General features: G+C 40.6%; 1 protein-coding gene across 1 annotated transcript in view; it reads left to right on the top strand.

Moving 5' to 3' along the window:
* The window catches only part of TRPM3 (transient receptor potential cation channel subfamily M member 3), a 504,274-nt gene extending 489,868 nt beyond the window's left edge, over positions 1–14,406 (top strand). Inside the window, exons 25-26 of the mRNA XM_045563926.1 lie at positions 682–814; positions 12,483–14,406. Coding sequence (XP_045419882.1) covers positions 682–814; positions 12,483–13,935 — 1,586 coding nt within the window. The 3' untranslated portion in view covers positions 13,936–14,406. The remainder of the gene's footprint in view (positions 1–681; positions 815–12,482) is intronic.
* The last annotated feature ends 7,460 nt before the right edge of the window (positions 14,407–21,866 follow it).

Below are 21,866 nucleotides of genomic sequence, written 5' to 3'. Positions count from 1 at the left end.
TGTGTTTGGCTTTCCAGGAAATAGGGTGGTCCAGAGATCCACTTCTGCACCAGTGCCCATGCCCTCGCGGAAGGCATGAGAACCCGAGCAAACCAGACACCGGGCCGGTGGGGGAACCGCTCCATAGAGCTCTAGTTCATGGTTTTCTTGTTGTTATCACCAGTAGTAACAATAAAAGCATTGCCAGGTCACTGGCCCTGTGAAAGGCCTTCCTTTCAGTAGTAGGAAGAAGGAAAAGAGAAGGGGGTTGTCTAGGGACTTTTAGTAAGGCCAATCCACAATATCTGCCACACCCCAGCCCAGAAATTTTTGAGCTTGTAAGAAAATTCCATGCTCTGAGTAGCTTTCCTTTCCTTGATTTAGCTATGTTCTCAGTCTTACAACTTGCCTAATTCAAACCAGCCCCTAATTCAAACCAGCCCCTTGAGTTCATGCCTGCAATAAACCAGGTATAAACTCAAGCGAACTTCAGAAACCCACGGTAAATCCGATGTTCAGAAAGAAGACAGTAACACAAGTTGCCTAATTGGATTTGGATTTTGTTTGAAACTTAGTAAGGAATCTAGGCCGCTTTTCCCAGCCTTGATTTATATTAGGGATGTGCTTCAGCCCGCAAATCAGATACCATCACCTTTACTTCTCTCCGTCATGGCTCTCAATTTTTTTTTTTTTTTTCCGCAGAACTCTTCATAACTGATGATGAGCTTAAGAAAGTACATGACTTTGAAGAGCAGTGCATAGAAGAATATTTTAGAGAAAAGGATGATCGATTCAACTCCTCCAATGATGAGAGGATACGGGTGACCTCAGAAAGGTGTGTTCCTTTTTCATGCCCCTAAAGATGTTTTATGCCAAGGCATGCTTCACCAACTGAATTTGTTCACAGTTACAGAACAGAGATCTTTTGTGTTTGTTTTTATCACCCAAGAAATTATGGAGCTTAGGAGAGAACAGAACATTGCCTAAAGTATCTGCAGACCAAATTCCAAACTTGCACATCCTAGATGTCGCTAGCCAGCAGTAGCAGTGCCCTCTTGGACAGTAAAGTTTGCTGAGCTGAGGACAGGACTGGGGTTGCTGACTCAGACCAGAAATTGTAAAGTTCTGACCCAGACACAGACCAGGAGAGACTCAGCCCAACTCTAGCAACAGGTTTATATTTTGTGTAGATCCTTGAGTGTCTCCTCTAGGGGAGCAGAACTGTCGAACTGCCTGGCTCATATGGGTGTTGAACACCTTCCGAACAAACGATGGTGAGAAACTTGTGAATTAGTTAGAATAATGATTGGAGTTTCCCCCCTCCCCAAGAATTGCTTTGGTTTTTTTTTTTTCTTTTTATAGAACAAGATGAAAGAAAAGAAATAAAAGTGGATTTTCCTACCCAGTGGTTATATACTTTTAGCTCTTACTGACCACCATAGCATAGCCAGTAGGGCTATAAGAAAAATCTCCAAATAAAGAGAAAAGAATTCTTTAAATCTAGTAACTCTAGCTTTATGCAAATGTACTTACATTTTCTTATTTCTTATTCTTTATCTTGACTAATAAATACTTCATTCCAGGCTATTATGTTCAAAGCTTGGCATTTGGGAACCCCTGTTCTGAAGGATACCCAGAGTATTACAAAACATTGGTGTAACTTTAAATTTTAAGTATTTGCAATATAAAGATGGCAGCAACAAATAATAAATAGTGTAGAAAAGCACAACATACTGATGGCCTTAGTCAATATGACTCAGGCTTCTAAGATTCAAGGCCATCACCTCTAGTTTTCATGAAATGATGTTTTGTCTGCTTATCCACTTCAGACATTCCCCAGTAACTGTGTAAAAATTACATATATGGCACTTTTTTTGTCCCTGGCCCTTTATTTCTTGAAAGAATGCAGTCTAGATAAGTAGGTTTATACATAGGCCATCGAGTGATTGTAGGCATAGGTATCCAGCCAATATTAGTAAAGTTTAAAGCCATGCACAGACTTTATACACATCTGTCACTGCAGAATAGAGCATTTTATGATGATATAATGAAAAGCAATTTTCTGGCAAACAGAGGAAGGAACTGGAAATCCAAATATTTCTCTCATTCTGAGGCCTTGAAAAAGCTATTTGTCAGTGGACATATAGCCATGTGGTTCCCAGGAAATTATGCCATGTGGACACATTACCCATTGCTCAGACATATTTCCAGAGCATATGTCTACGGGCCTTTGAAACTCTTTTTAAATTCAGAAAAGCCATAGTCCTGGAAAGAAAGAAAGGTAGGGAGGAAGGAGTGTTATTATGTAAGGAAGGTTTTGCCCCGCTGGGGAACTAGAGTGAGGAGGTGCAGACGCCAGCACATGTGAACATACTGTGACCATTTCACCAATGCCTTCTGCAGAGAAACAGAAAGGAACTGTAGCACCTCCACCTGAGCCCCTCACCCCATGCCTGCAAACCCTTCAGGACCCCTCTTTCCTCAAGGCCCTTTTCTCTGGGTGGTTACACAGTCTCTTGACCCAAGTGAGCCATTCCCAGAAATCCAGAACAGAGTGTAGACCCACCCTCCCTGTGTCCTGGGCATTAGACTGACCTTCTCAAGTAACGGGGGCCTGGAGGACCAAGGTGACCTCATGACCAAGTGCAGGTGCCAGGGAAGTAAACCTAAGCCTGGGCCTCATTCTGCTTATGTTGCTTCAGTCTGTGTTTGTTTTGGGGTGCTGTTGTTGTTGGGTTTTGGGGGAGTTGTATTTGTAAGTGTAGCAAAAAATAACATTTCTCAACATTGGAATTGCACTTATCACAGCAGACACACCATGGGGTGCATGAAGGAACAGAGACCAACGAAGGGAAGAGCGGACCCATCCTACCCATCTCACACATCTCCTAGGACATGTCCTTTCGAACTAGCAGGGGAAGTCACCTATTTATATTCAATTGAGATAGATAGCTGGAGAGATAGGGTTAGAGATATGTACTCATGTGTACGTATGTATATATACACATTTGGATAGGGACGTATTGTTGAATATACCTAAATTAACCCATGAATATTCCATGTAGTATACAGAATATTATATAATTCTACCTTCACATTAAACAACCACAATACAGAGATTTGAAATCAGCAAAATTAAGAGCTAGCTCTTTGCTCTGCTAAAAGAAAGGGGTAGCTTTACACAGTGAGCTCCATACTCCTTCTCCTGCCACTGCCTTTAAAATGCAGGTTATTTTTTTTTCTTTTTTTCTTTTAATTTTATAAAAGAACATATATCTTTTTTTTTTTTTTTGAGACAGAGTCTCACTCTGTTGCCCTGGCTAGAGTGCCGTGGCATCAGCCTAGCTCACAGCAACCTCAAACTCCTGGGCTCAAGCAATCCTCCTGCCTCAGCCTCCCGAGTAGCTGGGACTACAGGCATGCACCACCATACACAGCTAATTTTTTCTATATGTGTTTTTAGCTGTCCATATAATTTCTTTGTATTTTTAGTAGAGACGGGGTCTTGCTCTAAAATGCAGGTTATTTATACAAGTTGTATTTGCATGAATCTTCTCAGATGTACAAAGACACTTCCATAATCTATAAATTGAAACAGATCACTATTGAATTACACTTTTGCACTGAAATGGTATATGAAGAGCTGAATACAATATTCAGGAGATCATTAACACCTCACAGGAAATTGATTCTGAAAAATCCCTGTCTTTACAATTTTTTATATAGCAATGACCCTGATTCATCTAAAGCAATACAATTCCAGAATGTAATGAGCTGGGAGAGTACCAATGCCCTCCACTTTATTTGGGTCAATATCTAACTAATGATCGCTATATTAAAATAACCAAACTTCTCATCTATTAGAAAATAGATGAAAAGTTATGGCATTTTTTTTAAAGATGCTGATAAAACACTGTTTAATTTTGAAAGTGGGGGAATGGCTAACCAAAAAAACTTCCTGGAACAAAACATGTGAAATGCCACTAATGACTGATGATTTTCTTACTGTATACTGTAAGCAAGTTATCACGTATTGTGTGCTCATGCACTCACTCTTTCTTTCTTTCTGAGATGTTTCTAAAAATCAAGAATGACTACATGTATTTTTTTTTCATTTTAAGGTATGTAAAGAAATAGGAGGTTAACAAAAGCCAGTAGGAATTAAAAATTTTGCTAAGTACATCCTGTTTGCAAAATTCTATGGCATGTTGCTGCCTATTACACAAATTGTCAGTGCCCTCTTTTTCTCCAATTTTTGTGAGTAATGCTGTGTTTCTAGGTGATTTAGATAGAAGTTAATAGATTTTTAAGATAGTTGCACATATACTACGTTGATTCATGCACATGTATATATGCATATCCATACATATACACATGTATATCTCATCACATCATGTGAAGACATTGGCAACTGGCTTTTTTTCCTGAGGAGTTTTGGACTCTTGGCTGAAGATAACCCATTCTTAAAGGCTGTTCCATCAAATTCTGTGTGTATTGTCCTTTTACAAGTTCAGTTCTGTTTCAGTATGTGAATACTGGACTTTCACCATGTGCAGGTGATATGCCACACGCCAAGGACCCACAAGGCAAGGCTCAGTCCTTAGGGAACATGCAGGGTAATTGAGTTCCCATGTACATCCCACGGACATGAGTGGAAACATCTAATCCAGTGGTTCCCAAACTTTAGCAGGTCTCAAAATCATCTGGAGGCCTTGTTACAACACAGGTTACCAGGCACCCTCTTGTTCTCCCCAGAGTTTCTGATTCACTAGGTCCAGGTTGGGGCGTGAAAGTTTGCATTTCTAACACAATTTCAGGTGACACTGCTGCCCCTGCTGGTCCAGGGACCATACTTGCAAAGCTGCTGATGCAAGCCAAGGGACAAGCTTAAAGTCCAAAGCTGGGAGAGGATGATGCAGAATTATTCACTGTGGAGCATATAAAATCTTGGCATCTTAAATTTGGAAAAGGTTCTAGAGGTCACTGAGTACAGATGGCTTGTACCCAAAGCAGTTGTTTCCTCTGCACACTTGACCAATGGTGACTTAACAATATGTCCTGAGCAACTGGCATGAGCAGGGCCTGGGTTAGCAGGAGGGAATATAGAGGCTCTGCTTTGAAAGAATGCACCGTCTAACTACCCAGCTTCAGTTTGAACACCTCCTAGAAAAGAGAAGAAAACTGCCTTCGATGCCAGTCTTAAGAATGAACACAGAAAAAGACTACATTCTTTTCTCTCTCAGAAAATATTTCACATGTGAGAAGATCACTGTCATCTCTCCCATTGTGCTGTGTCTTTTCCAAACCAAATATCCCAAGATCCTTTAACTTCTTAACGTGCTTTCCAGCAGATTGTCCACCACCCTGCTCATCTTATCTGTATGCACTTTAAATTGTCAACACCACCCTTTAAATGTGGTGCCTAAATTAATCTCAATTTCCTGTGTTGTAATTAGAGCCTACATTTAATTCCTTTATTCATTCATTTACTTTTTTGAGCTCTACTGTGTACCAGGCTAGTATGTGTACAGTAGGACAAGTGGTCCCTTCCATAGTATAAGGGAAAGAACACACTATAATGGAAAATATAATGTGTATAACACAGTACAATGAAATTTTAATACTAATTCTGCAGTAACTAGCTGTGTGACCTCAAGCAACTTCCTACATTCCCCCACACCTGGGTCCCCATCTGTGAAATGGAGTATTAACACCTAACTATAAATTATTAAAAGTTATTGAGCTATATACATGAGATATTATGTTTTTGATAAATTATTATTATTGGATCTACACATTCTATGTGCCCTAAGATTGCATTACAATTCTTTGCAACCAAGTTGAGTCTTCGATTCAGAGTGAGCTTGCAATGAACAAAAACCAGGACTTTTTCACACGAGCTAATTCAAATACCTTCAGACCTCTTCTTGTGAAAGAATTTGTTTTAACCTAAAGTCAGGACTTAACATTCATTGCTGTGAAATTTTTCTTTAATTTCTTTTTCCCCTTCAGCTCATTGTTTCCACACCTCAAGAATTTTGGGATCCTGATTTTTATCATTTAGTGTATTAATTTTTCATTCTATTCATTTTATGCCATTGTTTGGTCACCATACTCAACTATATCTTTTTTTTTTCTTTTTTCTTCTTTTTTATTTCAGTAGATTTAGGGGGTACAAGTGTTTTTTGTTACTGGGATGAATTGTAAAAAAAGCTGAAGTCAGAGCTCTCGATGTAGCCATCACCAGAATGGTGCACATTGTACCCGACAGGTAGATTTTTATGCCTCCCCTCTTCTTAGTTTTCAATGTCCATAACACCACCTCATGATCATATATACCCCTTGTTAGCTTCCATTTATAAGTGGGAATATGTGGTATGTTTTTTTCATTCCTGAGATAATTCACTTAGGATAATGTTCTCCAGTTCCATCAAAAAAGTTGCTGCAAATGACATTATTTCATTCCTTTTTCTGGCTGAGGAGTACTCTATGATGTTTACATATAAACCACATTTTCTTTATCCACTTCTCAGTTGATGGGCACTTAGGATGATTCCATATCTTTGCAATTGTGAATTGTACTGTGATAAACATTCGGGTGCAGATGTCCTTTTTGTAAAATGACTTCTTTTCCTTTGGGTAGATACCTAGTACTGGGATTGCTGAATCCAATAGTAGGTCTACTTTTAGTTCTTTGAGGAATCTCCATACCGTTTTCCATAGAGGTTGTACTAATTTATATTCCAACCAACAGTATACAGGGGTTCCCTTTTCATGACATCCACAACAACATCTATTGTTTTTTGACTTTTTAGTAATGGACATTCTGACAGGGGTAAGGTGGTATCTCATTGTGATTTTGATTTGCATATTTCTGATAATTAGTGATGTTGAGCATATTTTCATATGTTTTTTGGCCATTTGTCTATCTTCTTTCAAAAAAAATCTATTCATGTCTTTTGTCCACTTTTTGGTGGGTTTATTTGTTTTATTTTTGCTGAGTTGTTTGAGTTCTTTGTAGATTCTGGATGTTACTCCTTTGTCAGATGTATAGTTTGCAGATATTTTCTCCCATTCTGTAGGTTGTCTGTTTACTCTGTTGATTATTTTCTTTGCTGTGCATAAATCTTTTAGCTTAATAGTTTTATTTGTTTATTTATTTATTTATTTGTTTGTTTATTTATTTATTTATTTATTTATTTATTTATTTATTTATTTATTTATTTATTTTCATTGTTGCCATATTTGCTTTTGGGGTGATAGTCATAAATTCTTTGCCTAGGCCAATGTCCAGAAGAGTTTTTCCTACATTTTTTAGAATTTTTATGATTTCAGGTCTTACATTTAAGTCTTTAATCCATCTTGAGTTAGTTTTTGTTTATAGTGAGAGATAGGAATTCAGTTTCATTCTTCTGCATGTGACTATCCGATTTTCCCAGCACCATCTATTGAATATCAACTGTGTCTTTAACATAGTTCACCAAAATGCCACGAGCACAGATCATGTGAACCAAGACAGAGGCCCATTGTACAATTCCAAAAAAATATCTTTCATGATGACATGAGCCCATTGTTCTGCCACCTCTCCTTTGGTTCATAAGCCAACCAGGTCTCACCTTCTTCCAGGCAGCCCAGTGTGCTAACCTCCTTGCTACTTCCACAGTACACTTCATCACAAGTAATGCACTTCTATGGTAACCTGTCAGTCTAGATTATGAAAAAAGAGGCAAGATTAATATTGATTTCATACACTGTCCTGCTAACCACCCCTATCTTTTTAAAGTACTCAAAAAATATCATTGGTTTAATTACCTACTACCAAGCCATTTTATAATGCTGCCCAGAATTTATGTCAAATTTACACAATTTCTAGAATCCAGGAATTGTAAATACCAGAAAGAGCTTTTCCTACCTCCAGTTTCCCAGCATTTCTTTTTATTTCCCATTGGTTCTTAAGGGTTACCTACATTTTCTGGTGATCACAGTTGAAAGTTCTTTTCTGGTTCCTTTAACCCATTGAAAGCAGAACTCAAAAGCTGGTGGCTTGTGGGAAGCATCTGCCCAAAGAGGGCTGTTTTGTGGGACTTGCAGTGGTTGTTAAAATTTATCCCAAATATATTTTTGGACTGGGCAGGCTCTCTACTGCCACAGAGTGAGCCCCTGCCAGGGCCGGCTGACGCCCTGCCTGCTTTACCTGCATTCTTGATCTGCCTGCCCAGAGGCATTTGCTTCTCAGACTCTTAATTAAAGCATAGAGATCATCCTCACCATCACCCACCTGTCAGGCTCCACTTGTCAGAAGCAGTTGCGGTTTGAATTTTCTCCTTGATGGCAACAATTTAAGCAAACTAGGATTTAGCATTATTTCTGGTGTCATCTTTTAATCTAACATTCTTTCCCAAGCCAGTGAGCTTTTTGCCCTTTTCATTTTGTCTAAATCCAAGAAGTGATAAAACATGACTATTAATAGTATACCTAACTTATAAGTATTCTTAACAATGACAGAGAGCAATAACTTAGGATATAGAAAATTCATAAATAATAATAATTTTAAAAAGCAGTATAAGCCAAAAAAGGTGAGCTTCACCACTTGCCACCATATCTTTTCCCAACGCTGATCTTTGGTCTCTCCGTTGAGTTGAGTTTAAACTTACCCTTTTTCTTCTCAGAGTTAGTGAGGAGGATAATTAACTCAACAGGAACAGTTGGTGACCCTAAAGGACTTAATAATTCACAAATTAGATATCAGTCTGTGGATAAGCAAGAGTTGGCTTTAGCTCTTCTGCATCATTGCCTTTCATTTGAAACCTGTGTGCCCTTTTCTCCCAACGAGAGCCCCAGGGTTAAGCCCATGCAGCACAGGGTCGCCCTTCCCTTCATCCGACACACACCCCACTACTAGCACTGGGGGAGTGTAGGAAATTCACAGGCATGGCCTGCCAATCTTTTTTTTTTTTTTGGTACCACATTTCCTTTAACCACATTTTGAGGTTATCAGAAAAGAAAAAAATGAAATTATCTAAAATAACAATTCTTAAGAAATTGTGTATTGAAGCCACAATCGCTGTGCCACCGGAATCTTCTTTCAAATGCTCTTTTCTTCATCTTGCTGGCTGTCTTCTCAGCTGGGGTTTTGCACCAACCTATGGAGGCTCCTTTTTTGGGCCACCTCACAGCTTTCCAGGACCCCACTGTGTCCCTGTTGCAATCGCTTCCTCCTGAGTTTTTTCTGAAACAAGCCACTCAGAGCCTGGAGATATAAAAGAGAGAAAGTTAAATGGAGAGTTCCTCCCATGGAATGTCTTCCTTTCCACAGTGGCTCCTTTTCCTTCCTTAGTCACTTTCAGCATCTATCTCCTTGGGAATTCCTACCTGTCCATAAATTCTTATCACCCACATCTCCACGGTTATCTCCGGAGTTATTGGATCAGAGTCAGCTCCCCGTGAGGACAATCCTGACCCAAAACTCTCGATCTGCACCTCAGGCCTGTTATCTATGATGTGTGCCCATTTACACTGAACTTCTCAAGAACACGTGTTTAAAGATTAAAGGAAGCACACTTGTATGGGAGAAACGTATGCAAATTTGCATCTAGGACTTTCTATTCTTTTGTAACCCCTACACCAAATTCCCATCAGTCAGGCCCATGACGGAAATGATCATACAGTTAGACGGTTAGATGGTTAAACATAACAATTCTGGAAGAAAACGAATAAAATAGTCCATTATTGTCTTAGTCAAGTCTTACCTTCCAATCCATCCCAGAGCCCACAGGAGACCTAAGATTTAGTCAAGAATACTTCTTCGGCCTCTAGCAGGTCCCCTCCCCTAGTTCTGTTCCCTGGGGCCATACTTCTTGGGGCTCCCACCTGGCACCTTCTGTCTTTCCCTGAAGAGCCTCTTCCTCCTCTGCCTCCCCTGTCTCCTTCCCATCCTCCTTGGTCTCCTCAGTCTCTGTGTCCTGTTTACTGCCTACGAGCAGACAACCAGGTCCTGACTCTTCTTCTTCTTCTTCTTTTTTTTTTTTTTTTAAGACACAGGGACTCGTAATGTCATCCAGGCTGGAGTGCAGTGGCTATTCACGGGCACAATCATAGCACAGTACAGCCTCAAACTCCTGAGCTCAAGTGATCCTCCCACCGCACCTTCCTGAGTAGCTGGGACTGCAGCGCGCTCCTGGGGCTGAAGCGGGGTGGGATGTAGGGAGAGAGGCCCCCACAGCACAGCCCATGGCGGGGAGCTATTTCATAGTGCTCAGACCAGTGATCACATGCAATTATTCCAAAAAAGCAACTTTATCTCTGCTGAATGCCAAACTTGTGTATACTGGGCACCAGAAAGAAAAAAAGAAGGAAGAATAAAGCTATCCTGTCTTTCATTACTCTTCCAGCAATAAAAAGCTAGTGAGATCCAGTACCTAGAGTATGTTACACAAAAAGTCTTGTGTTACAGAAATGCATGGTCGGGAGACTTTCATGAACAAGTATTTTACCACTTAACAAAGCTCATTGCATTGCAAAAATGAAATTGCAGTACCTGCAACATCAAACTCCATAGGCTGGATGATGAAAAACGAATTGAAAGTCTCTAAAAGACACAAACTTGTTATTGTAAATAATTTGTTTCTTGGGCTATGCTTTTATGATAAAACGAAGTGAAAGAGGGAAAAGTTGTATTTTCCTTCTGAATTAGCTGAGCGAATGGCATTGGGTTTGCCAGATACAGAATAGCTTAGTGTTCAAGTCTTTTGAGAATACACCGGCAGTATGGGCCTGGCCCTTGAGGGGCACTAGGTTTGTCATGGGATAGCCAAAGGGAGGAAAAGAGAAAATGTCTCAGATGCAGGGCTCTTGAGAACGGTCTAGGGGTAGGAGCGTAGGCTGAGTAAGAGAAGCTGGAGGACAGAGCAGGTGACAGGGTGCTGAGAGAGGCAGAAATGTGCCCCAAGGCAGGGGAATCACACCCCTTGCCCTGGTGAGGTGTTTAAAAAAGCCTAGGGGTTGCTAAGAGAGGGACTCCACAGCCTATTACAGTATACCTCCTTCTGGTACAGAAGTGTACATACTCCTCCCTAACAGAGGTGTTCCTGTCACTAATAGCCTAGTGCCAACAGCAGCACCACCGCAGGCTAGGGGAGACCAGCTCTAATTTCCACATTCATTGTAGAGCATATTCTGTAGCCTTGGTCTACTGGCGGCATGTGCATTTTAAGGGTCAGCAGTCAAGTGATTTACTTTGCATATTGGAAGGATTGGGGGAAAAAAAGTCTTTATTCCTCCCCAGAAAAGTTGTGAATGGGTCTCCTTGAGAGTCAACAAAAAAATTACCTGTGGGCATTTCAAAGCGAAAGTTTGAGCTCAACCTATGACTTGGCTTTGGTTTGTCCTTTCCAAGTTATTAATAATTTGAGCAGGTAAAATATAAGGTACAGTTTTATTTTTAATATGTGGCCTCCATCTTTGTCAATAAATGGCCAGGCAGACTGGTGACAATTGAAATCAAGTTCATAACTGTCATTGACTCAGTGAACATTTACTGACACCTGGCAGGTGTTGGGCCAGCAGCTTGGAGATGGGAACAGAAATACAAGACAGACCACGCCTAGGAGGGTTGAGACATCTAGAAGTAACTGTAATACAAGGCATCTGTGATCAGCTACCCAGAGAGGAAAAGACAGAGACAGGAGTAGGATGGTTTACTTATTGACAGATACCCCAGAGTTTACCACAAATTACTTTATGTAATCTTGATTAAATTTCTTGATTCTTGCTTTTCCTTTATTAATGAAAGGATTGGATTAGATTAGATCAACCTTGGATGTCTCAGTCACAAGGCCATCTTAATCCTTTGGAGACACTAAATTCTCAAAAGGTGATCGTGAATAACAACAACAAAGATCATTGTATAAATGCAAAATAAAAATGATTTCCATCCATGGAATCCAAAACTTACATGTATGCTGGAATAAAAATAGCTACATTCTAGAAGTCTATTGCAAAATTAATGGGTAAAATCTTCAAAATGCAACATTCTCCTTTCATGGGTGGCCCTGATAAACCAATACCTGAATACTTGCTAAGTTCATTCAATCCTGCCCCAAGCCACAACCAGGCCACAGGAGTGGGACAGGGGTGGGACTTGGCCTCACACCACTGCAGTAAGAGCTGCTCCATTGTGGGGCTCAGTTACGAGGATTGAGCATTCCATTTCATTGAGGGAAAGGGGGGTCGGCAGCTAAAAACCACTGGATTAGATAATCTCTAAAGCCTCTTCCAGCTCAAAAAGATTTGGATTCTGTGATTCTCAGTGACAGTGTCAGTGCCATTCTCTCCCCACCAGCCCCTTGATGACCTGTAACCCCTCAGTTTCCCTCTGGGAGGACAGCATTGAAGGCATCAAGGCCAGGCACGGCTTTGATCCCCCTCTGTACCTGATTCTTGCTCTCTAAACCCTGGCAGAGGAACCCGGCCCAAGTGACTCTCCTTCTCTCTTCCTCGCACAGGGTGGAGAACATGTCCATGCGGCTGGAGGAAGTCAACGAGAGAGAGCACTCCATGAAGGCTTCGCTCCAGACCGTGGACATCCGGCTGGCACAGCTTGAGGACCTCATCGGGCGCATGGCCACAGCCCTAGAGCGCCTGACAGGCCTGGAGCGAGCTGAGTCCAACAAAATCCGCTCGAGGACCTCCTCAGACTGCACAGATGCAGCCTACATCGTCCGCCAGAGCAGCTTCAACAGCCAAGAGGGGAACACCTTCAAGCTCCAAGAGAGTATAGACCCTGCAGGTGAGGAGACCATGTCCCCAACTTCTCCAACCTTAATGCCCCGTATGCGAAGCCATTCTTTCTATTCAGTCAATATGAAAGACAAAGGTGGTATAGAAAAGTTGGAAAGTATTTTTAAAGAAAGGTCCCTGAGCCTACACCGGGCTACTAGTTCCCACTCTGTAGCAAAAGAATCCAAAGCTCCTGCAGCCCCTGCAAACACCTTGGCCATTGTTCCTGATTCCAGAAGACCATCGTCGTGTATAGACATCTATGTCTCTGCCATGGATGAGCTCCACTGCGATATAGACCCTCTGGACAATTCCATGAACATCCTTGGGCTGGGTGAGCCAAGCTTCTCGGCTCCAGTACCTTCCACAGCCCCTTCGAGTAGCGCCTATGCAACTCTTGCACCCACAGACAGACCTCCAAGCCGGAGCATTGATTTCGAGGACATCACCACTATGGACACTAGATCTTTTTCTTCAGACTATACTCACCTCCCAGAATGCCAAAACCCCTGGGACTCAGACCCTCCAACATATCACGCCATTGAGCGTTCGAAAAGCAGCCGCTACTTAGCCACCACGCCCTATCTGCTAGAAGAGGCCCCCATCGTAAAATCTCACAGCTTTATGTTTTCTCCTTCGAGGAGCTATTACGCCAACTTTGGGGTGCCTATGAAAACAGCAGAATACACAAGTATTACAGACTGTATTGACACACGGTGTGTCAATGCCCCTCAAGCGATTGCAGACAGAGCCACTTTCCCTGGAGGTCTTGGAGACAAAGCAGAGGACTTATCTTGCTGCCATCCTGAGCGAGAAGCAGAACTGAGTCACCCCGGCTCTGACAGTGAGGAGAACGAGGCCAGAGGCCGGAGAGCCGCCATCGCAATATCCTCCCAAGAGGGTGATAACTCAGACAGAACCCTGTCCAACAACATCACGGTTCCCAAGATAGAGCGCGCCAACAGCTACTCGGCAGAGGAGCCAAGCGCGCCATATGCACACACCAGGAAGAGCTTTTCCATCAGTGACAAACTCGACAGGCAGCGGAACACAGCAAGCCTGCGAAATCCTTTCCAGAGGAGTAAGCCCTCCAAGCCGGAGGGCCGAGGGGACAGCCTGTCCATGAGGAGACTGTCCAGAATGTCGGCTTTCCACAGCTTTGAAAGCAAGCACAACTAAACCTTCCTAATATGTGTTGCAGGAGGCTCAAGAATCCAGCCCTAAAATTCTCCCCCACTCCACTTTTCCCCTTTCCTTTAATCATATCTGCTTTATTCCAAGCTGAGCAAAACAAGCAATGCTTTGGGAGGTGTTAACTCAAAGGTGACTTCTGGGCCACAGATCAAGAAAGCATTTGATCTGACCCAGTGCCAAAAACAGGGGATTTAAGGCATGTTCACACTTGCTGGGTAGGGAGGGGGAACGAGGGGAAGAAAAAGGGTTAGAGCTGAAAGAGTGTCACCAGTCACTGCAAAAAGCCATGAGAGCTGGGGAACCAAGGGGCTTCAAGAACTCTCCATGCCAGGAGGCGTCTTTTGATTTCTGACCATTATCAAGAGTCTTAGGATGCAGGGCTAAATTGCAAAATAAAATAAAATGGCCAGCATACAAAATGAGATATTCTAAACTTCCATTCTGTTTTCTTTTCACATTGGCTCATCACTGGTGACTGATGAAGAGCATCCTTTTTATTCAGTATAAGCCGGCAGCAAGCAGTTCTACCTAACGTCCCACATCCTTCTCATGCCAACACTTCTGTAATTGATCATTATAAAGAAAAAACAAGGTAACAGTCATAGTTCACCTGTCTCTTATCTATTCACTTCTGGTGCCACAACTGTTTATCTTTTTGGAAGAAAATAAGGGAACAGAAATGCCTTTTTTGTATTGCAATCGGAATGAAAGAAGAGTTGATGTTAAAAACAAAAGTCAAGTGATTTATTATATATGGAGCAAATATAGTCGAGCAAGCTCAGGATGAATGTAATTAAATAATTTTATATTTTTTAATTTATTTTGTATTGCACCTGTCATCAATGAATTCACTCCCTGAATATGTAATATGGAACTTCTGGGGGGGAAAAAAAAAACAGTGAGCAGAACTAACCTAAAATTGCCATGTGGGATAGTGTTATAGTCTCACCATTCGTATCATGTGTTATGCTGCTGTCTAACCTTCCTCATTTGCATGAGTCCACCGTGTCCTCTGAACACCTCCAAGATGTAACTGCCAATTTTTCACACTACCCATCACATGACCATTTTGTATATGAATATATGGTATATGTGGATATTTTCATACCTAGAGTTTTGCCATCTAATCTGAGCTCAGCATAAATTTAATTGGAGTTTTTCAAGGGCTGGTATCTTTTCTATGGAAATGTTCCAAAGTACTTTTTAAGGAAGTTTCAAAGCTATAAATAACCTTAGAATTGACTGGAAGTTTGGGATCAACCCAAAGCCATCAGTTGCAGGCATACCATGAATATTTTTCTTATAGACAGAGCTATTAAAAAAAGATACGGTAAACCAAAATAGAAAGCAAATAAACCATATAAAGAGTTCTATACTATATACCACCTATATACATATATATGCATTTACATAAAGACACATGTTTATATATAATATATAAACAGACATATAGAGCTTTCTTAAGAGGCTTGGACTTTTCTATCACCTTGAAGTATAACCAAGATTTTTTAATATCCAAGAAGTTCCATTGAAAGAGTTCATTAAACTATTAGACCAAATCGTTGAAATTATAATTTTTAAAAATTCCTATAACCTTAACTTTTCCCCATACCAAATTAAAGTTGTCAAAACAACTCACCCTACCTGCCCTCTGCCCCTTTTTGTCTGAAATCACTCGTGATCAGGACATCCCATTTATTCTGGGTTTTCCCACATAAAGCTTTTACACCAAGTACAACTCTGAATAGACATTCAATTCTACACCAGTTAGTATTACAGACTCTGGAATATAGGCATGGGTTTCTAGATCAGAATCTAGATTTGAAGTAGGGTAAAGAAATCTTGACTCCAAATTGAATTCCTGTTTGGATCACTGAAGATTAAAAGAAAATAAAGCCTTTATAAGGAAAATTACTTAATGTTCCTCACCGAAGATAGTACCTGGTTCTTTTATTTAGTTATAGTTGAAAACAACAAGTTTTATTTCATTTGGTGAAATCAAGTAAATATAGGGACAAAACACCTAGCCTTCAAATACAAAAACAAAAGCGAACAAATGAACAACAAAAAAAAACCCTTCTGAACAAGTTTTTCAGGTATAGAAAAAGTGATGGTGATGAGGTCACATATGTAAAAAATTAAAGAATTCCTTTTTCACTCCTTGGTATTTAGGTAAATTGGTAACAAATATTCAGACTTCCTCATTTATAATTGCTCTAGAAACATTTAACATTTTATTGGACCCCACACTGGCTATTCCCCTCTCAGTGAACATGCATTTGATCTGAGAATAAATCATTTGTCCTTAAACTTCCTTGATCATGAACTTCTGTGAGGATCTGATGTAAACTCCGGGCCTTCTCCCCAAGAAAAAAAAAATGTACATACACGTGAAGTTGCAATATAACCTTAAAGGATTCATGAGCCCGTGGTTCCATATTGATTGATAAAGAGGGAAAGGAACCATGTTTGTTAATACTCAATATGATTGTAATAGGCACTTTACATTTTGAGACCATTTCTCTGTGAATCTCAGGAAGGCCAAGTCTCAGCACCAGAGTTTGAACCAAGATTTTGTCATTTTCGTTCCTTAGATTAGATGTTGCTAGTTCCATGTACATACATCCTAACGTTTTGATGATTTTAAGTAGCAAGCACACTCACAAAGCCGAAGGCTCTCTGAGAGAGCCTATAGAGGAATCCAGGAAGGAGGTGAAACCATTATTCTTTGACATCAAGCACCTCCAGGGCTTCATTCTGGACCAGATTGGAAGTGAGAAAAGAAATTACGAACCCGAGTGTTTCCATTCATCATGATTTCGGAGAGAAAGGAACAGAACCCGAGAAACTAAATACACGTATCAGTCCTGATCTTGTGATTACCTGGTTCTCTTTTTGTGCGTGCATATTAAGTTCTAATATCTTTTGTGATGTCTGTGAAATATATAGCCAAATTTGAATGACTTTAGACACAAACTGTGTAACGTCCATGAGCCATTTCTTTCCTGTGTACATACATGCGTGTTATTTTTCAACCCATTTCTTTCCATTTCCGGGCTCTCTGCGCACTGATGTGGCATTGATTCTGTGGCCTTGTTCTGTCAGCTCATGCCCAGCCCATTGATCCCACCACGTCCCTGACCAACGGGATGTTAATTACCTGTCTCTGTGAATTAAGCAGCTCATGATCTGCAAGTTATTGAGGACTGTAAATAAAGTCATAGAGAGTCAAGGAACTAATAGCTTTGGTTTAATCATCTGCTTCAAAGGTGCCATTTTTATATACTACTATATGTAATGATTTGTTCTAAAATTGCTTGTTCCTTTTGAAAAAAATTAAGGATGTTTTACGAAAATGACCATGGCAGTCTCCTGATTAACTGACATACTTTATATTTATAGTTAGAGAGACTCCCTCCTTGCTAGATGGGAATGAGAAGCTGGAAAGCTTGGGGACAATTGTCATGGCTAGTTTGTGTATTTCTGCAAGCCGAAAGGTGCATTAGCAGTCAGAATGCAGCACTTTACAGAACTGGATTTTTTCTAAAGTCTAAGCTTCCAGGTCTAGTATATTATTTAGCACTTTGAAAGTTCCCCTTTTAAAATATATATATAAGAATAATCAAATGGGAAAATTGTACTTGTAAAAACACAAAATGTGTTTCTTCTGAATGTTTCAAATGTATTCTAAAATATGGTTTCTATGGGTAATATTATGGTAGATAACTGGATAGTACATTTTTTTTTTTTTACTTTCTGAGGCTGTACAGTCTAATCTTCCTGAATGTTTGGGCTGTTTGATTTCTTTAAAGATAATAAATATTATCCAGTCATCCATCATGCTATATCTATAGGCTATGCCATTCCATATGTTGGGCAATGCTGTATTATAAAACATATGTATACATATATGTAACCCGTGTTTAACCCAGCATAGTTGTAGCATGTGGTTGTATTAATGAACGTTACAGGACAGCTTTATAATCATTTATAAATCTGTAACATTCAATAAAGAAGCACATGTTGCAAGGATTAATCATGCTCCCAATTCCATGTTATTTAGCATCCTTGTGAAATGGGCATTTTTGTTCCTGATCTGCTCTATGCTTTTCACATCCCTGTAGACCACTGTAAAATATTTGTATAAGCTGATGCCTATGCTCCAGTGAGTCCCGCGAGCTGTGGTAGGCAAGTTGTGATTTAGTGAAAGATGAAACTGGCATGTTATGCAAGAGACTATATAACAAATGAACTTAAAATAATATTTTAAACTCCAATTGAATTAGCTGTTTGTTTACATCTGCCGACCTAATGTGGAAGCAGTGTACAGTATTTTATAAATATGTTCATTTAGTAACACTATGTGATTTCTAGATAAAGTGATGCTAGTGTGTAGGTGGTTATATACTTGGCCTAGATATTGCATTATATAATAAGTCACTATCCTTTAACAATAACAATGTGACTGAAATGAAGTAATCTCTGTCTAAACCCAGTCTTAATTTTGTGTCAACAAAATGCATGCACTGCTTTATGCATTTCTTTTGATTTTTCTAAGGCACTTAATACTTTACTATTGCCTGCTGTGACGCTTAAACCAGTTAGGAACTCACTCAAAAGGTTGGGCTTCTTATACTGGGGATTATGTTCAATTTTTTAAAATTAAAAACAAAAAAATAACCAAGGATTTTTAAAATCTTTTTTTTTAAGCTCTGAACAAACAATATGAAATGAAGTATTAACCGAAGGTTATATAGCTGTGGGACCCATAGATGGCAAGCCAACACCACTTGGATTTGCCAAGGTCTAGGTGTTGGTGCATCTGTGATATATGCAAGACACATTTCTGATTACTTAGGGCTACTGGGTGCAAATTGCTAAACCAGAGATGAGAGTGAGAAGTCCATTGGTGAGAGTGCAGAAGTGCACATGTCACTGTGAATGAGTGGTCCAATGATACAACATGAGACCTCCCTCCTTGTCTTGTGGCTTTCTCACCGTGGGGGTGAGCCTGGCCGGGGGGTGGGAGGCGGGTGATTGGGTGTCTAATTGAGCACAGGGTGACTCTGAAGAGTTTTACTCTTTAAAGAAATCACCATTTCATTATTAGAAGCCATTCAGCATCTAGAAAAGAGAAGAGCCAATTTGCAGTCTTGTAAATTACTGCTCCTAAAATGAGGAGAGAAAACTTTTCTCTCATCCTGCACTAACCTAAGCTTTCTCTTCTTCATACAAGTCAAACATTCTGTCTGTCTCTCGGGTTGGAGTCAACCAAAGGAAGGGTTGGTTCTGATTTGAGAAAAACAAGATTTTTTTTTCTTTTCTTTAATTCATTTCAGAAGGTAGTTGTGTTACCTTTTCTCTGATGATTTCCTTGCACTTATCACTGCTAATGAAAGCAAGATGTGACCGTTTCTACGTGTCATCTGAGAGAGAATTTCAGTGACCAGATAATCTGGATGGTCATAAGAGTGAGGTGACTTTTCCCTTCCCCAATTTACCTAGTCTACCGGCCACCTTAATTAAACCTGCAGGCCATTGCGCATTGCACAGTGTTGTGTGCTGGAAAGTGAAAAGACATGTGCATGACTAGAATTCCACAGCCTTTCTGGAGAGCGTCAATGCCAGCCAGCACCCAGGCCTTCGTCTGGAGGAGGCAGGCTGCTAGAACCATGGGACACAGAGGAAAATTCAGCCTCATGCCTGGATGTGGCTTTCTTATTTCCTCTACTTTCTTCTTTTCTCCTAGTCCGATAGTAGCTGCTCTTTTGCCAGACCAACAGACCCTTATTCCCATAGTTACCTCAATACCTTGTGGGCCTGGCACAATAAGCTGAAACAGCAGCTACTTGGGAAAAGCCAAATATTCAGACTTTGTCCCAGCCCCAATCTTCCCACTAACTTAGCCTCCTCTTGACTCTATCCCCTGCTCCGAACTTGGCTGGTGTTTGTATCCGCCTCATCCAATCCTTTGCCCATCTGTATCCCGAAAAGAGTCCCTCACATCTTCCCACACATCATCAGAACCAGCCATCTGCACCTAGACTGAGGAGCTGCAAACTCAAATACATGGAGGGGCCGGATCCAGAACACAAAACGTGTGAATTGGACTAGAGAAAGCCAACAGAAGAAGTAGGGTTTGTAGGGCATGAGGGAATACATGTCCCACCACAGAGACTTTCAAATTCAGATTTCCAAACACCGTGCTAGCCAAACAACCGTGTCTGCCAGCAGCGTCCAGTCCTAAAGGCCACACTTTGGGACCTCTGACTTTGAGCCAGCCAGGATCAGATTCTTGATGACAACTTGGTGAGTGTACACACAAAATACACTGAGCACTGGGGGAGGAAAGGAACTCACCCTGTTCGAGGTTGCTCTTGTTCTCCTGAGTGGTATCTGCATGTGTATTTGTTAGCCACATCATTCCAGACCCAAAGGCAGGATCTTTGTGAGGGAGATTCGAAAGAGTACCGTAGCATGGTATGAAGACTGACCTGCTGCCCGTCACTACAGCATCTGACCTGAGTTTATATTGCTGCTACCGCTGTGCGAAACAGTACCTGCAGTATACTGTACTCATAGCCGTTTCATAACATAGGACTTAGACTCTCATTTGTAAACATTCTAACCATAGTTTATAATGGGGGAAATTATTCACATAGCCTTTTTAAATGAATTCCTACAAATACAATGATTTTGAAATTGGGTTTGCTAACTCTATATACATCTTTGTGTATGGATAGACAGCGGTTTGCATATCTACCAACACTATAAATATATATAAATCCTTAGAGGAATTGTTCTTTTTTAAAGGTCTATTATTGGATTCACAATGCACTTTGAGCTTGTTTGTTTAGATATATAATTCAAAGCAGAAGTTGGCAGATACCGTGGGAAAACTTTCTGAAATTTCTGTAACAAATGTTTTGCAATAAAAAAAAAAAATAAGTAGTTTAAAACATGACTTGGACTTCCTTGTGCATTTATTTTCTGCCATCTCATCTCCACCATTCATGCTAAGAACATGTGGGTTACGTAGAGGTAATTACCTATGGCTCCAAAATCACCTGTTTTGGTAGAGCAGAGGTTATAAACTGGCAGCCTATGGGTCATATCTAGCCAGCAGAGACAGGGTATTATTGGCCAGCACAAAAAAAAATTTTTTTTAATTTGAAACATTTCAAAATTGGTAGATTTCACATCTAATTCCAGATTCCTGGCCTATTTTAAAAAATCTAAAGATCTGGTTATATGAGACCTATAATTTCCACATGACAATAATCTGCTGAATCACGGCATCTTCAGTGCCCCCTTAGAAGGAGCAGGCATTCTGCAATACACCACAGTCCCCACCACTCCCCACTGTCTCCTATATCTGGTTCCCTTTACCCATTAACATTACCCAAAAGGCCCCTATTTGCACCGGGTGGGGGACAAAATTCAACCCATAACAATGAGCAAATATATGAGCAGGGGTATAGTGGTCTTCTAACACTGTAATTTCTTTTAAGGTAAAGGAATCAGAATTCAAGAATCAACTGGAAACAATATAGGAGAAACAAAATGAGTTATGACACACCATAGAGCCATTAAAAATAATCAAATCTTTGTATATTGTCATGAAAAGATGTCATTGGTATATTATCAAGTCTTTTGTGTGTGTGTGTATGTGTGTGTGTGTGTGTGTGTGTGTGTGTGTGTGTGTGTGTGTGTGTTTTCTGAGACAGAGTCTCACTCTGTTGCCTGGGCTAGAGTGCTGTGGTGTCAGCCTAGCTCACAGCAACCTCAAACTCCTGGGCTCTAGTGATCCTCCTGCCTCAGTCTCCCCAGTAGGGGACGCACCACCATACCCAGCTAATTTTTCCTATTTTTAGTAGAGATGGAGTCATGCTCTTACTCAGGGTGGTCTCGAACTC

This window comes from Lemur catta, chromosome 10, assembly GCF_020740605.2.
Source record: "Lemur catta isolate mLemCat1 chromosome 10, mLemCat1.pri, whole genome shotgun sequence".
NCBI lineage: Eukaryota > Metazoa > Chordata > Mammalia > Primates > Lemuridae > Lemur > Lemur catta.
This window is presented reverse-complemented; position numbering and strand designations above follow the sequence as displayed.